Below are 16,806 nucleotides of genomic sequence, written 5' to 3' on the forward strand. Positions count from 1 at the left end.
AGGATGCGATTGTTTACAGAAAGAAACGAAAGAGGCTCCGAAGTTTGCAAAACTCGACATGGCATGTGCCAGTTTTACCTAGAATGAAGACAACACTAGCTGTTTACAAGGTGAGGGGATCCAGGTGAGGTTAGTCTATAGATTTTTCAGTTATTGTCAAATTAAATAATAGCTGTTCGGGCAGGCCACAAACAAATGAATAATTTTGTTTAACTTAATTAATAATTGATTGGAAACCAGTCATCTCGCCCCTCCAAACTTAAGTCGCCCCCAACAAAGTTTCCAAGTTTGCGCCTAGCAAAAAGTAAAGTGCTTTGTCATTTTGTCAAATGATCTTTATATTTTTTTAATTTGTGTATACTGTATATTTCTATTTTTATATGGAGCTGATCTGGGCCCAATTTCATGGCCCTGCTTACCGCCATATTCTGCGCTTATGATCGTGATTCCCCGCTTACGTGCAAGCGGCCGAATTTCTGCGCTAGCCTTGTAAGCGTAGAATGCCTAGTAACATGGAGTACACACGCGCAGAAGCCTAAATTCGCCGCTAACCCGTGAAATACGCTTGCCGTAAGCACAGAATTCCCTGCTTACGGTAAGCAGAGCCATGAAATTGGGCCAGCGATCTACTGTCGTAATTGCCTGAAAAAATGAAAGAATGATTGAAGTTTTTTTAATTGAATTAAATTGAATTGAAATTTGGCATCTTGAAATGTGATAAGATATTCCACCCATGATGTCGAGTGAGTCAACACATAGATAAAAATGCAAAGACTTGCATTACATTCTGTTTCTACACTAGATAAAAAAAAAATAAAAAAACTTGCACTTTATTAGAAAAGAACTAACAAACAACAAGTAAAATAAGTTCCAACTTGAACTTTGAATAACTTTGGAATAAAATGTTTCCTTTGAAGGTGTTGTTCTTTGGTATACAGTTTGTATTTTTTTTAATGTAAAATGTTTGCTGTTTGTTTTTTATTCAGAATAGGTTATAAATGACATTCAAGTTGTTAAAATGTTTTTGTATGTTTTTAACATTAAAAAAAAAGAAAAATCTGGAAGGTCAATTGTAGTCAGGGCTAAATTTTTGGTAGGCCAGGTTGGAAGACAGGGGTTTACTCTTAGTAGAACTACAATGTATGATGAGATGCGTTCCGCTATTGTCTCCAATATGTGTTATCATATCTCACAACACAAGCGTTTAGTTTTTACCTTTTTATTTGTGCTTTTGAAATGTTTTGTTTAAATCAAATCTCGCCAAAATTAGGCTCTATGTGTTCATTGAACTCTCAAAACTTACACGTGGGATCCAGAAAATCCACTCCGCAAACTCAAAACTGCAAAGTTCCAATACAATTTTACATTTTCCACGTTGGAAGTGCGCCTCCGCAAGAGGAAAATTGCTGTGCCCCTTCAAGGATGAAATTCAAGGGCTGCAAATGATACTGCTATGCTTGGTCAAAATCAAATTCGTGGAAAATTCCTTCTTTCTCTTGGCTTGATATATTTATATGCAACAGTCATGATTATTAAACAACTCATTTTGCCCCGATCAAAAATACAGTAAAAAGGGATTTTAATATCCAAGACATCGCCATGGGGATGGAAGAAGAGTTTGAAGCCATCTTTAATCTTCTTGACCCAAGTTGCCGTGGTTACATTGACTCTGAGCAGCTTCAGGAGTTCCACAAAGCGTTTTACTTCACGCCAATAAATGCTGATCAAGTGGAAGCAACAATACATCAGGTAATATTACACACACAAAAAACAAAGAAAAACAATAGTTGTAAACTTGTCGGTACAACCATGTATACAATTCTTTTAGAGGGAGTGTTGGCTCTGAAAAGGGGTTGTGATCTCTAAGTTTCGACCTGTATACTCTGCTCTTCTGCTGTACATGTTTGCATACTCCTGAAGACGGGCAGAATAAACTGATTGAACGTCGAGACAACACTGCTCCAAAAGAGGCTTTACACAATGTACCTGAGCTGCAAGTTTACCATTTACAGTTACTTTTTATAGTATACTTGTATTCTATAGTATTCTATGGCATGGATATTCTAATACAGGTGTGTAATGGGGGAGACAGATGTCCTAAATTCTGCTTTCTCGATGTCCTGTTTGAGCTTGAGAGACGTCGGACCATCGAGGAGAGAGCCTGGTGGGACTTCCAAGCCCTGGATTTCCGCGGGGGACACCGCATCCCGCTCAGAGACGCCCTGGTCCTCATGAAGGCCACGCACCAGGACAAGTTCACCATGATGACCTGGCAGATGTTCATGGAGTCTAGAGAGATGTCCAACGACGACGTCACTTTCAACGAGATTCGGATTTGGCTGTGTAACCCTCCGCTTCAGGCGGCTGAGGAATGTGGGCTGAGGGACATTGTCGCTGCAGGGGAACAACTGAGCCGGGCGAGGAGGAAATCAGATTTCCAGAGTTATAAGGACTTTGCTGCTCTGCAGGTAAGAGATTCTATCAAACGTAACTTATTGTGTACTTTATTGTTGTTTAACCCTTTTAGCCCAATGGCGACTGAAGTCAAGAAAAGTAACGCAAAACAAAAACCCACTCAACATGCTCAATCTCGAGCACAATAATAATAATAATAATAATAATGGGCATTTATAACGCGCTGGTATCCATCCTTAAGATGCTAATGTGACAAATTAGAAGACGAGAATGTTGATCATCGTTGGGTGAGTCTTGAAAGAAGTTTGGAACAAAGCTTGTGATGGAGAAAGTTTAGTATTAATCAGTAAGTTGTTCCTTAATGAAGGGGTAGTAAAAAAAATGATCGCTAATCCCATGATGTTTTGGCCTGGGGTTACTTGTTAAAAAGGCAACTATAAAGCTGTAGTTTTGTCCATGTTCACCCATGAATATTGCTGTAAAAACCAAGTCCAAGTATAAAATGTATGAATAATGGCGCCAGTTTGTGTGAAGTGGGCGATGCATACACCAAAAAACACTAAATTACTTCACATTGTATGTCTTTGAGTCTTTAAAGCCATTATACACTTTCGGTACAGAAAAAAAAAAAAAGTTCACAGATTTACAAATAATTTACAGGGTTTACAGAAGGTAATGGTGAAAGACTTCTCTTGAAATATTGTTCCATGAAATGCTTTACTTTTTGAGAAAACATTAAAACAATATAAATTCTCGTTCGCGAGAATTACAGATTTATTTTAAACACATGTCATGACACGGTGAAACGCGCGGAAACAAAAATGGGTTTTCCCGTTATTTTCTCCCGACTCCGATGACCGATTGAACCTAAATTTTCACAGGTTTGTTATTTTATATATAAGTTGTGATACACGAAGTGTGGGACTTGGACAATACTGTTTACCGAAAGGGTATAATGTCTTTAAGGCACTGGACACTATTGGTAAATACTCAAAATATTTTTTAGCATAAAACTTACTTGGTGACTAGTAATGGAGAGCTGTTGATATCATAAAATATTGTGAGAAACGGCTCCCTCTGAAGTACGTAACGTAGTTTTTGAGAAAGAAGTAATTTTCCATGAATTCGATTTTCGAGACCCAAATTCAAGCATCTCAACTTTGTGATGGGAGTTTCATTCATATCTCGCACCTTCGATGACTAATTGAGCTCAAATTTTCACAGGTTTGTTATTTTGTGCATACTCTGAGATACACCAAGTGGGCTGGTCTTTGACAATTACCAATAGTGTCCAGTGTCTCAATGCATTTTTGTTTTTGTTTACAACAGGAGGATGATTTTTCCCAGACCCTAGAGGCTCAGAACAGGCACCAGTATCAAGATCAGTTCCGCAGAAAGTCCAGACGCAAGCTCAACAGGTTAGTGAAGTTAAAGATATCTGATTGGTAATCACTATTGCCAATACAAACTTGGTTAGAAGCAGATTTTGGTAGTTTAAAGCATTTTGAGAACCATTTCACTTCAAACTATATGTGGTTATGGAAAAGACATCTTCCACAAATTAAATCTGAGAAACAATTATACTGTAGTCAGGTACATTTCTCAGAATGTGTGTTCCAATTATGGATTTTCTTCCTTTGTAGACATACCTGTACATTGTAATGGCTTTGGATATTCAGTGATAGCTCAGAAAGCCTACAACCTTTTGAAATGAAATTTTCACAGGTTATAGTACTTTTAAAACAATCAAACTTCCAAACGCCAAAAGTATACTTAGCCTTTAGGAGCTTGTGAACACCTATTGCTCCCATTTCATTAAGATTTTACATTAAATTTTCATTTTCATTGATGCAAGAATATAAAAATGGTCTGTTGCTGAATCTATTTGTCACAGATGGGTGAACCTTGGGGTCGAGGCGTTGATCTTTGACGATGGCCAGGACTACGAGGTAGATTATAAGATGCGGAATCGCGTCACTGTCCAAGACCTTATGGAGGCACTGGAACAAAAATATGACATCCTCAGGGAGAAGCTGCTCTGGGAGGCTGTCAAGAAACATATCGGTGAGTCAAGTGGTAGTGTTCTCAGTCACTTTAAACATTATTTATGGGTGCATTCGATAAGCTTTTCCCTGTGGTGACCCTGCCGGGGCTCACTTGGGTGAGCCCCTGACTAGAGCTAATGGCATGGTCACCCACCCTCTCGTGGTGACGTCGTGCACCTCGGGCCAGCCCCAAGTGATCCCGTTCCACAAGCAGGGCACTTGGGGCTGACCCAGGTGAGCCCCTTGAATGACATCAAAGCTATTCGACCGTACCAGGGGCAGACCGGGGTCGACCCGAGGAAGCTAATCGAACACACCCATTGTGTCAGTGCAACCCGAGTTAGAAAGTGCCAACATATTTTGCTTAGAGTATCACAGGCGAAGACACAATCGCCGGCGAGAAACAATATTTTTTGCATGAAGTGTCTCTCGTGCAAGATACAACGATGTTACAGAATGGAGATACGATGTTGTACTGGCATATGAGGTTTTGTTGATTTGAGTTCTGCATTCTGTTTTCACAAAGAAGCTTTGTGCTGGAGGGTTACGGTAAAACCTGCTTTTAGGGCCCATTTTCAAAGAGTTGCTGAAGCGAAACAAAAAGCTGCTTTAAGCACAACAAAATGAAGCTATTTAAGCACAACAAAGTTATGCTTACCAGAATAAGTCTACCAGCCAAAATACCATGTCACTTGTACCATCTGTGACCGGTATCCTGCTCATTTTTGCTTAGCGTAATTTTTTTTTTATGCTTAGCTACGTTTCCTACTTGTTTTCAATTTTTTGTTATTGACATATTGCCTATCACATGGCCGGACGGTCACTTTTTAGATGAAGGTATTGGCATCATCCACTAGGAGCAATGCACTACCTTTGTTTACGTAGGTGTATTTGCAGCTCTATAAAATTGGTCCCTGATCACCATTGATCAATTTTTAGTTTTCACGAAGGCAGCTTTGAAAAAAGAAAGGGTTATTAATGATAACAAAATTGTGTCAAATATTATTTACTTCTAGATATTTTAATTGTATTTTTATGTCTTTGTTGTCAAGGTGTGTCCATCTGGTCGTCAATGTCCGAAGGCGAGCAACAGGAGCAAGTCCTCCGCGTCCAGATGAAGGAGCACCACCTGAGACGCACTAAGGACCTGGAGCAGATTCAACGTCTCGTCATCTCCTACCAGCATTACGACTCTCGCCTCGTTGCCATGATGGGATGCTTACGCAGCGAGTTTGAACGCCAGGCCATGGACCATCAGAGCAAAGTGGCCATGCTTCAGGCCGACGGCAAGACGGAGGATGAGATTTATGAGATATTTTCAAACGAGAATGCTCAGAAAGTGCAAGGTAGTTAATTGTCTTCACCACTGAAAAAACGCATTGCTATGTTTTATGAATTTGTGTTTCAAGGAGTTGTGCCCATATATGTAGCACAACTACAGAAGCTTTCAACAAAATAAAACAGCCGCGTTTAATGCATCAATCATGGATGTAGAAATAGAAGGAAGAAAAAATTAGACTATATACACCATGTACAGTGTGTGAATTGAGTTTATTGCTCCGTTTAAGAAAGGTTCAAAGTATCCAGGTGTCATGGGTTTCTGGCAAGATGGCTACTTGGTTAGAATTCTTAGATGTTGGGCATATGACAGTATAACACACCCCATCCCCTTGAAGCACAAACACTTAATAACATTCTGTTTTCCCCATTTCAGACCGGCCATGTTTGGTTCCATGAGATAAGAAACCCAGCTGTTTATTTTGTCTTTAATGTAGACATTCAATTATGTTTCTCGCGGTAAACAAAGTTGGGGATCGAAAATATGTGTTGGTTGAAAACATACCAGACGGTAGAAGATGGTGTGTGGCTGAACAACAACTACAAGTAAGATCAATTTCATAAACTAACTCGTGCCATACTACTACACTACAACGTTACACTTAGTACAGCCGCTTCCAATTCAGGGACAAATCTACCAGCTACATTGTACTAATATGATGCTAGTCCTGGTGTTATAATGAACCGCAAGACAACGGGCCAAGGAACCCCTCCTCTCCTCGCAGTTGTCAACACCGTACCGACCGAGCGAGGCTTGTCCGGCACCGGTGTAGCCGTATACCGTCAGGCAGCGCATTCAGACCCCTTACATCATAGCTAACATACACCACGCTCCCGACACTGCTAAAGCACATGTACAGTACATGTATACATACAGCTAGCTTACAGCGTACACACACATGGATGCGGCATGATTGCTAGCAGTAATACGTCACTCTCAATCGCGCCTGTGATTGGCCAATGTTTAGACTGACACGCCCATATCATGCATGCCTTTTTATCGGATTTCCAATAAAATGCTACAAACTCATCAAGGCTGCTGTTTGAGCCACACGCACGAGGTTGAAGACACGACCGTACTCATGATTACGCTATACTGTTCTCGCTGTACAATGTACTGCACAAACAATGTATACATGTTCGTGTGCTCTGCGTGCAGTTTTTGTTGCCGAATTGTGCTGCGCACCGGGCCAACAGCCTTGAATCAAGGCTAGTGCTAGCTGTGTAAGCGTAGAATGCCTAGTAATGGGATGTATGCAAGCGCAGAAGCCATACTTCCCCGCTCACCCGTGAAAGATACGCTTCAGGTAAGCATGGAGTTACCTGCTTCCGTAAGCGCCGATTCTTTGCTTACAGTAAGCAGAGCCATGAAATTGGGTCCAGTATTCTCAATTGGTGTATCCCAGATATCAATTTTAAAAAACCAAGTGAAGCTGACCTGGTTGATTGTAATAAAATTTCCCTTGTGGTTTATTATTTGATATAAATGACTTATAATGTTAACACTTTATTGACATCGTCAGGGGCAACAACCTGCGGGCAGCTCCTCATCGATCTCCACAAGAGACACGAGAAAGAGCGCGAATTCCTCCTCTCCGTTCTCAAAATGGGAAACCGGAGGGCGTTGACCTCGGCAGAGATGATCACCGAGTACTCGTCACTGGCCGCAGAGCAGCTGATTGCTTCGTATGAAGGGGAGTCGTTTGAGTATTCATCAATGGCAACTGGACTCGCTGAACGTCCACAGCAGTATATAACCTCTAGGTAAATTACACTAATAACCTGAGCCTAATTTTATGGAGTTGCTTAAACAGGGGCTACAGGATAATCTCAATATTTTAACTATTACCTTTTTTTGGCCAAATAAACATCGTAGATACAGGTTATAACCATTTTATGCTAAAAACTTGCATTTAGTAATAAATAATTCAAGTCAAAAGTGCACTTCTCCGCACGGCTTTTCAGCCGAGAGTCAAAACCTGCTTATCTATGCTAATGATATGCAATGACCCCTTGACGTCATTGGCGCAATTTCCCAATAGGGTTTGTGCACAGTTCTCCAGCTTTGGCCAATTGAGGGCGCTATTTTCCATATCAAATAGCCGCCGATGACTTCCGAGTCCTTTGTCGCACTGGTTTGTTTGACCTCGCGTTTTTCAGAATTTGGGCTTGGAGTGTTTCGTATGCATACCGCCCACATGCGCCCGCGCAGTTTGACATGGTGTACTTTGAGTGTTAAACATGCGATTAAAACGCAGCAAACAGCCGTAGATAGATCGATCTCATGATGACAACAGTTTAAAAATAGCACATGGTCCACATAAGAAAAAAATGATGTAAAGTTTAAAGGTTGAAAGTCATTTCACAATCAAACAACGCATGTAGGTGCTTTTTCTCTGTGTGGAGCGGTACGTTTTCTCTGTGTGGGTGGACCGTGTTGGGGATGTACCACGTACTACGCGCGCATGTACACAGTAATGGCAGTCTCCTGCTTGTTTTGCATCAAACTTTCTGGCGTTTTTACATACGGAATACCTCGATTTGAAAGGATTTTACAAAGGATTTTAGGTACAGAAGGTATCTGTGGGTAATAGAGGCGTTCGTTTTAATTTCTAAAGGTATGTTGTGATTATTTTCAACCACTTTTCGTAGCGTTGTTTTCCTGGCGGACAACAGTAAAGTTGAGAAAACTTTCCACGCAAACAACAAACCTTCACTTCATATGCAAACAACGATTTCAAATTTTTGTTGATCTCTCTATGTTTCCAACCTGAAATCTTGAATTTGGTGAGTCAAACAAAGCAACTGTGAAAATCATTCCAAAGATAATTTCATCCTCTACGAAATAAACTCAATTTGTAACACAAGAAAATAATCACACCGACAGTTATCCAACGATTTCTGGATACGGCCGGAAATCGATTGAATTTTCATGGCGCACTGAGGAGCGTGTGACGTTATGTTTAATATTGCGTGCGTGCTAGTACATAGGCTAAAGGGTTAACTGCCAGAACTTTAATTCAGTGCTTGTTTAATGACAGCTTTGATAGTGACAGAGATCTGGAGGAGTTGCTGGCCCTGGAGAGATTGCACCAGAGGAAGGGTAAGAAACCACCGAAGGTGACCGACGATGACGGCCATCTGATCGGCAAGAATCGAGGTGTGGTGGCGTGGCAGGTGGAAGTAGTCAGGCAGCTCCTGAAGAAACACAACTATGAAAGAGAGGTAAAGAGAATTTTTTTTTGATTTAAATTTTTTTTTAGTGTATCTCTAATAGTTTTTTTGTTAAGGAGAAATTTATAAATAACACATATAGAAAGCTCTGTACATGGCCTGTTAAAAAGGAACGATTTGAGACGTTTGTAGATAGTACTGTCAATTTTACATATTAAAGACACTGGACACTAGTGGTAATTGTCAAAGACCAGTCTTCTTACTTGGTGTACATGTATCTCAACATATGCATAAAATAACAAACCTGTGAACAATTTAGCTCAATTGGTCGTTGAAGTTGCGAGATAATAATGAAAGAAAAAACACCCTTGTCACACAAAGTTGTGTGCTTTCAGATGCTTGATTTCGAGACCTCAAAATCTAATTCTGAGGTCTTGAAATCAAATTCGTGGAAAATTACTTTACTACGTTACTTCAGAAGGAGTCGTTTCTCACAATGTTTTCTATTATCAACAGCTCTCCATTACTTGTTTCCAAGTCTCTGTTCTTTTTGTCTGTCCATTCGTTCTTGTCCCCATTCATTGTCTGTCCCAAGGCATCCCTACATAAGCCTCGGCTTCCGATGATGCCCCCATACTCTATTTATTTATTTTTCTCTGCCTCATTAAATAGCTTTGTTTATTGGTTATTCCATTAAGAAAAAAAAATTGTTTGTACTGTTTTCATGAAGTATGGAAATAAATGTAAGTTTGAATGAATGAACAATGCTGACAATTAACATACTAAAGAGAGCCCTGGTCCTTTTGGTTGGTAAGTTCTTTGCAACAGCTAATTCTATTTTCTCAAATTACATACTGCTAACAAAATAAATTTGTACTTTTTTGTTAGCAATTAATCCGACCCCTGCACAAGCAAGATTTAAATTAATGAATATTCGTTTTCCAGATTATTATTTATCTTCTCCAAGGCAAGGAGAGCTCTACCTGGCTCTCTGTCGCCCGGAGGAAAAACCAGGAACAGCGAGAGGATCGACTGAAGGAGCTGAGAAGCCAACGATCCAACTGGCGCAAGAGCCCCTCAGAGCACCTCGTATCTAAGCGGGCGGTCCATCTGAAAATCTTACTGGAAGGAACGGGACTCTATCATGAGAACAGGTGGGTTTCATTTTACATGCGTACATACAACAGAGCATTTGTAAAGCCCCTTTTCATCGAGATCAAAGTGCTGAAAGAACAAAACTAAAGGTACTAAACTACAACAAATGACATCTGATACAAATGGGTTTGAATAATGGCAAAGAGTTACAATTTCTGATGCATACTGGGAGGATGTTCCATATTTGGGGAGAAAGTCCGGTTGTGAGGAGATGAGATTTTCAGAGACATCAACCACAGTGCTCCTTTCAGAGCAGTGACTGACTCTATACTGAAACCTTTGAATTCCTATAAATACACCAATATGTCTCTCACTCTTCAGGTTTCTGACGATGACTAGAGCCGGCTTGTGGAAGTATTGGGACCATTCAAAAACTTACTCTCCCTCTTTTTCACAGAGCCCGGAAAAGTACTTTTTTTTTGTTGATAAACAAACTAAGCTTGTTGGCAGTGACGGCCCATTGTTTAGTAAAACACCCAATCGTGTTAACAGATACTTCTGCAAACTTGTGATTAAATAAAATATCTCCCATGATTGGTTGTTTGTTTAAAAAAAAATGCAACACTTTGTTTGAATATTTGTATACAATTTTTACAAACAGTAGCTATCTTTTTTTGTTTTGCATTGATGGCTTTCCATATATTTTTCAACCTCGGTTGGCAGAAACTTTGGCTGTGACGTTGCCATGGAAAAGTCTACAAAGAATATAAGTGGTTTAATAAATGGAATTTTGCATCGGGGATAAAGAATATTGATCTCGATTTTACCCATATACCCATTTACCCCGATTAGCACTGTATACTCAGGTCTATATCTGATGCATTGCTTACATCACTTAAACGTCATTTTTGTTTGCTTCTTCCATGTTCAGGCGCAGTGATATGAGGGGTGGACATAACTTCACAGACAACCAAGTCTCAGCGTGTGTGTTGGCCGATCTACAGCAGAAACAATCCCAAGAAGTAGAGAGTGTACTTGTTGAGATGCAGACCATGGTAAGACATCAAATACAATTGATTGATTAGAACACCGGGGGATTGATATTTTTAAACATAAGGAGGGGCAATTCACAAGAAGTCAACGCTAACAATTTTTTGCTGGCATTTTCAAGCCTTCGCAGGGTGAACCAACATTTCTGAAGGTAGGGAAAATGTTAAAAGACTTTCAGTCAATGGCAATGAATGATTATGTAGCTGGATGTGGTGACGTGGGCTTAAACAAAAGTCATGATTACATGTTTGTCATGTTTGTGTGGAGGACTTTCCACTCAATCCTGTTCTATAGAGACCCCAACCACCATACATGTAGCATGGCTTGTGATGGACAAGTGCCTCCCTCTCCCTCATTCATCTCTCTTTTTTCCATCATTCTCGGCCTGCCTTGGCCGTGCGGATAAGATTACCGGACTCAAGCTTTGATGTTTCTAATTGTGAAACTTTTGTCCTGAGGCAAGACATTTAGCACTGATTGCTGCGTCCTTCGGATAGGACGTAAATCGTAGATCCCTTGTGTTGTGTAATGTACGTAAAATAACCTGGTGGTTGATTTCTCAAAGATAGTCCTAACCTACATTAGTCCTAGGAGTTATTAACAACTTACCGCTTGTCCTAAGTTAGGATGGGTAGCTGATCGTCCTAACTCAAAATAAGACTATAGTCTTAACTCTTTGTGAAATCCAACCCAGTGCACTTTTTGAAAAGAGAAAGGGTTTTTGGTGTTCCTGGTTTGATTGGCTGCATATTGCGCCACACAGCACCTTGCAACAAAGGAAAATGGTCTCATACTTCAACAACATAGCTCCACATACCTTGTTGGAAAAATGTTGAATGTTGGAGTGCCTTGAGCGTCACAGAGTGACAGATTTGAGTGATATATATTTCAATTTCCTTCAGACGGCTGAAGTTTTAAAGGAACTGTGGAAACGAGAACATAGAGCCAGGGTTGAAGAATGGCTAGACAATGTTTCATCGGTCCTTCTCTCAACCTTTGAACTCAGCGCTGAAGAGCAGGAATTGGTGCAAGCTTTAGAAGATAAATACGATGTTTTGAGGTAAGTAATACTAATACGATCCTATAAGCCAAAGTGGTAGTCCAGTCTATTTTCTATACCATCCGCCCTGGTAATAGTTAAAAAGCAGGACAGTTCTTTTCAGAACTGAGAAGTCTCCTGAACCTCCGATTATCTACTCCGCGGCAGTAGAATAAAGCAAGACAGTTCTCTAAGAACAACTCTACCTGGCAAGTAGATACACACATGGTGTTACCGCAAACCAAATATATATTAATACTAATATAAATAACAACTAGTTTTTATGTAGTGCTTGGTTAACGGTTGTCCCAAAGCGCTTATCATTGTTTATGTCAAGACAAGTTTTGAATTTTTTTGTTTTACCCATTTATGTAATTATGGGTTTACAAGTTGCTGCGGCACACTCAGCAGCCACTGCCAGACCAGAAATGTTGGGGCAAACCCCTTTTCTTTGTCTATTAAGCAACACTGGGGACCTGTGGCTTTATGTAAAATCGAATCATTAATCAATCATGGTCAAGTTTCTTGATTAATAACAGGTCCTGGACCATAAAGAGTGAGTAGGTATACACATTCAAACCTAAAACGAAAGAGTCAACGGTTTGGGTCCACAGTTGGAAAACGTGGACAAAACAAATGGGAGCTATTGCCCAAAAGTATAAACAAAGGGGGACAATAGGAGGTCCACGGTTGCTTGTGTTGGAATACCAAATTCATTCCAATCTTCTAGTTTATAGTATGTTGATTTCCTAAACCTGACAGTTATTGTGACGTGGGTGTTTTTCTACTGGTATAAACTTTAAAATTAATTTTGGCTGGAACAAAAACAAATCACAAATGTCTAGAACCGAATTTGAACCTGAGACGTCTGGGTTAACTTGCCGGCGCTCTACCAACTAAGCTATCTAGCCCTTTGTTGGAGGTCTCCCTATGTTGTCGAAAGCTGTGCTCAAGGGTGCCAGTCAGAAGCCATACTTTATCCCTTTAAAAACCAATCACTTCTGTATAATCATCAAAAAACGCCTAGACATAAATCACATTTTTAATAAAAAAATTCCAGTGAAAATGTCAATAAGAAATAACATGAAATAGAAAACATGGAAAATGTAGTTTTTGTTTAGAAATTGGGATACTAGGTTAAAATTCTACATTTGGAAATTCATATCAGGATTACCTTTCCTTTAACTTCTTTACATGTACATGTACACTGTGTACATGTATGTGACCTGCCGTCGATTTCACAAAGGGTTAGGACTTGTCTTATCTCGAGTTAGGACGAGTAACTCGTCCTAACTTAGGATTAATCTTAAGGTCTGCATGCTAGAGTGCAGGGTTGGGACTCGTCTTAAGTCATAAGATTAGTCTTAACTTGTGGCTGCTATGGTCTCTTAAAGGGCTCAGATCAGTGAGCTTTACACGTACTATCCCCTCCCCGTCCTGCTATTCACCAGCTCCACGCTTTGTCTTAAAGAATTTCCTTTTTTTTTTCCAAACAGGGATAAGATGTTGACAGAGCTACTGATGAAGGAGTTTGGGGAGTCTGCTTGGCGATCGATGTCTGAACAGGAACGACAACGTCTCTTGATGAAGAAGAAACTTGAGGAGAGACGTTTGAGACGAGAGGGGAAGATGGATGAGCTGTCTCGTCTCCTAGGGGACTCTGAGAAGGTCAGGGGTCACTATTCATCGAGAATATCTCAAAATCGCGACCTCCTTTTGAGATGAAATTTTTGCTTTACTTTACTGTGTTTTTTTTTTTTTTTTTTTTTTAAATTTACATGAGATTTAAACAATAGAACGTTTTAAAAAAACAACTGTAAACTTTGCCTATAGCTCATGATTTTACCAATTACTTCCCATGACAGGACAGCAAACGTCTCCAGAAGCTAATGGGGAAGAATCGTGAAGAGTATGAGAAGCAGTTGGCAGCTCGTTTAGCTCGAAGGGAACGTCGTCGCGCCATGGGGCTGGACTCAGATGACTCTGAAGATGATTCTGGTACGTTTTTCTCGTCTAATCTATCCGATTCTTTTTTTATAACTTTTGCTGTAGATCTTGACATGTGGATAAAGGGTTCACTTGCACCCTGGGCCCAATTTCATAGATCTGATCAAGTAGAACATACTGCTTAAAGGCAAAGTCGCTAAGTGCGCTACATTCTTAGCAGCACAGGCTGTATACTCCCACAGGAGCTATGTCTAATTTAGCTTAGTGCACTACATACTTGTAGTACATTGTAGCAATGGCTGATGCTCCCATTGGAACTGAGATAGTTAAAGGAATGAAATATATTGCCTAGTTTGACCAGGATTAACAATGTTTGAAGCGTAATGATTATTCTTTGGAGTTGCACTACTCGAAATTATTATTTTTATTGTTATTATTGACACATGAAACTATTCCTGAGTAATTTCACCATCTTTTCTGCAAGCAATGTTCAAATCATGTTTCCCTGAAGTTTGAATCGATTATTCTTTACTCGCCATCTCAAAATCAGATTCTGATGATGCTGGGGGTAGCAGCACCAACATCTTCAAGGACCTCCAGGGTCGTTTCGACGATGACATGGACGCTCTGATGGCAATGCTTCGTCAACAGCAAGGTCGTGAGATGAGCGAGAAGGAGCGTCAAGCTCTTCTCCTGCGACTGAGGCGAGAGAAGAGACGAGCGGCGATGGAGGATAACTTTGATGAAGCTGCTCTCCTTCTCGGACTGTCCGAGAGAAACAGACTCAACATGGAAGAGAAGTAAGTTTTAGTTTACTTCAAATCATTTAAAAAAAAACAATGACAAATTTTTAACTTTCATCTGAATTCAGACCTTTTTAAAGTCAGCCAGCTAAATAAAAGCTGAAATGAATCAAGTTGTGCTCTTTATTCTCTTTCTCTAGCGCCAATGATACCGTCTCCAAAGCTCCTTGGAATCTATGAGCCGAGGGGTTATTCAAAGGTGGACATGCCACCATTTCAATCAGTGTACCTCATAATATCCGGATACCAGTTTCAGACTTTTTGTCAGCAGTGACTCAGTTGGTTGCCATTTTATGAAACTCATTATCTGGAGTATTGACAAAGCTATTCAGTTTAAATAATTTCAAATATCTGCTCATTCCCTGAAGTTCTTTGTATTTTGCTGTGGGACCAATGCCCACTATCATGACTATCAGATATACCGGGCTCATCCCAATAACTTTGCACAATAATTTTTTGCAGAATGAAGGCAGACCGAGAGCGTCAGTTACTTCTCGCGAAGGAGCGTTTGGCAAACCGTAGACGTCGTAAAGCCAATGGTGAAGAGGAGAACCAGAACTATGAAGAGTCTCCCACACCTGCTGATGGTACAGTTTGTAACTCATCGTTCTATTACATTCCAGCGAGAAACTAGTCGCTTAAACTTCTATCCCTTCATGGATTGGGGCAGTATCAACCAGTGCTGTTACCACTGCGACTGGGCTCTTACTACCAGGCTGTCAGAACTGTGGCTGTGCTCTAACAATCATGACTGTGCTGTCACAACGGTGACTGTGCTTTCACAACTGTGTCTGTACTATCACAACCGTGACTGTGCTTTCACATTATTTTGTGACTGTGCTGTCACAGCTGTGACTGTGCTGTTACAACCATGACTGTACTCTGTGCTATTACAACTGTGACTGTCCTCTCACAACTGTGACTTTGCTGTCACATTTGTGACAATGCTCTCACAACAGTGAATGTGCTATCACAATGGTGACTAAGCTCAAACAATCATGACAGTGCTCTCACTATCGTGACTGTGCTTAACATTCTGCTTAGGAAAACCGTCACAGTAACATTATTCTGGTAGTCCAAATTGTTATGTTTTAAAGGATTTTAGTAACACAAAACACAATGTCAACAGATTTACATTAAACTTACACCATTTGAAGATAATGATAGTAGAAAGCGTACCTCAAAATATTAGTTGCTGAGGTGCTGTAGTTTTTGAGAAATGAGTAAAACAATGTCATGAAAATACATATTTTTAAAAGCTAAAATAATTTTCCTCTCACGATAAATGAGACGAAAATTACTTCTAATTGACATTATTTTACTCATTTCTCAAAAACTACAGCACCTCAGCAAATAATTTTTTCAGGGAAGCTTTCTACCATCACTATCTTCAAACTTTTTAAGTTTAATGTAAATCTGTGGACATTGTGTTTTTTTTGTCTTCCAAAAGAACCCAGACCCTTTAAAAACAAATCAAACTCTGGATATACGTATAAACCCAACTTTGTGTTTTAATACCTTTCAGGGGATATGGAAGGCTGGCGTGAATCCGTCTTGACGGAGATGGAGAGCAAACACGTTCGTGAGAGAGAACTCCTCCTGAGCATCTTGACTGACGAAGGTAGCGATGACTTGAGGGAAGCTGCCAATATGATGGCACAGGGACCGAGGCAAGAAAGACTTCAGGATCTTAAAGATGCAGCGGAGAAACTCAACCCTGACCGCAAAGGTAGAAATTGTTGCGTTATTTGAAGCTGTCATAAAATCAATATTTCAAGAGCAGTGAGGTTTACACCTGCGTAGTTGTCCTTCAAATACTCTAAATTAATCACTGGTGGGTTTTTGGGACGCGACTTTTAGTTTCAAATTTGAAGTTTAAATTGAAAAGGGAAACTGAGTT

General features: G+C 40.1%; 1 protein-coding gene across 2 annotated transcripts in view; it reads left to right on the forward strand.

Moving 5' to 3' along the window:
- The first annotated feature begins 5 nt into the window (after positions 1-5).
- The window catches only part of LOC117306845 (trichohyalin-like), an 84,401-nt gene continuing 67,600 nt past the window's right edge, over positions 6-16,806 (forward strand). For both annotated transcript variants that reach the window (XM_033791395.1, XM_033791396.1), the window contains exons 1-16: positions 6-129; positions 1,568-1,749; positions 2,073-2,468; positions 3,745-3,833; positions 4,310-4,479; positions 5,513-5,806; positions 7,322-7,562; positions 8,840-9,023; positions 9,918-10,126; positions 10,999-11,122; positions 12,020-12,177; positions 13,653-13,824; positions 14,022-14,154; positions 14,654-14,903; positions 15,369-15,493; positions 16,432-16,635. In XM_033791395.1, coding sequence (XP_033647286.1) covers positions 1,600-1,749; positions 2,073-2,468; positions 3,745-3,833; positions 4,310-4,479; positions 5,513-5,806; positions 7,322-7,562; positions 8,840-9,023; positions 9,918-10,126; positions 10,999-11,122; positions 12,020-12,177; positions 13,653-13,824; positions 14,022-14,154; positions 14,654-14,903; positions 15,369-15,493; positions 16,432-16,635 — 2,899 coding nt within the window. In that variant the 5' untranslated portion in view covers positions 6-129; positions 1,568-1,599. The remainder of the gene's footprint in view (positions 130-1,567; positions 1,750-2,072; positions 2,469-3,744; positions 3,834-4,309; positions 4,480-5,512; positions 5,807-7,321; positions 7,563-8,839; positions 9,024-9,917; positions 10,127-10,998; positions 11,123-12,019; positions 12,178-13,652; positions 13,825-14,021; positions 14,155-14,653; positions 14,904-15,368; positions 15,494-16,431; positions 16,636-16,806) is intronic.

Source organism: Asterias rubens, chromosome 2 (genome assembly GCF_902459465.1).
Source record: "Asterias rubens chromosome 2, eAstRub1.3, whole genome shotgun sequence".
NCBI lineage: Eukaryota > Metazoa > Echinodermata > Asteroidea > Forcipulatida > Asteriidae > Asterias > Asterias rubens.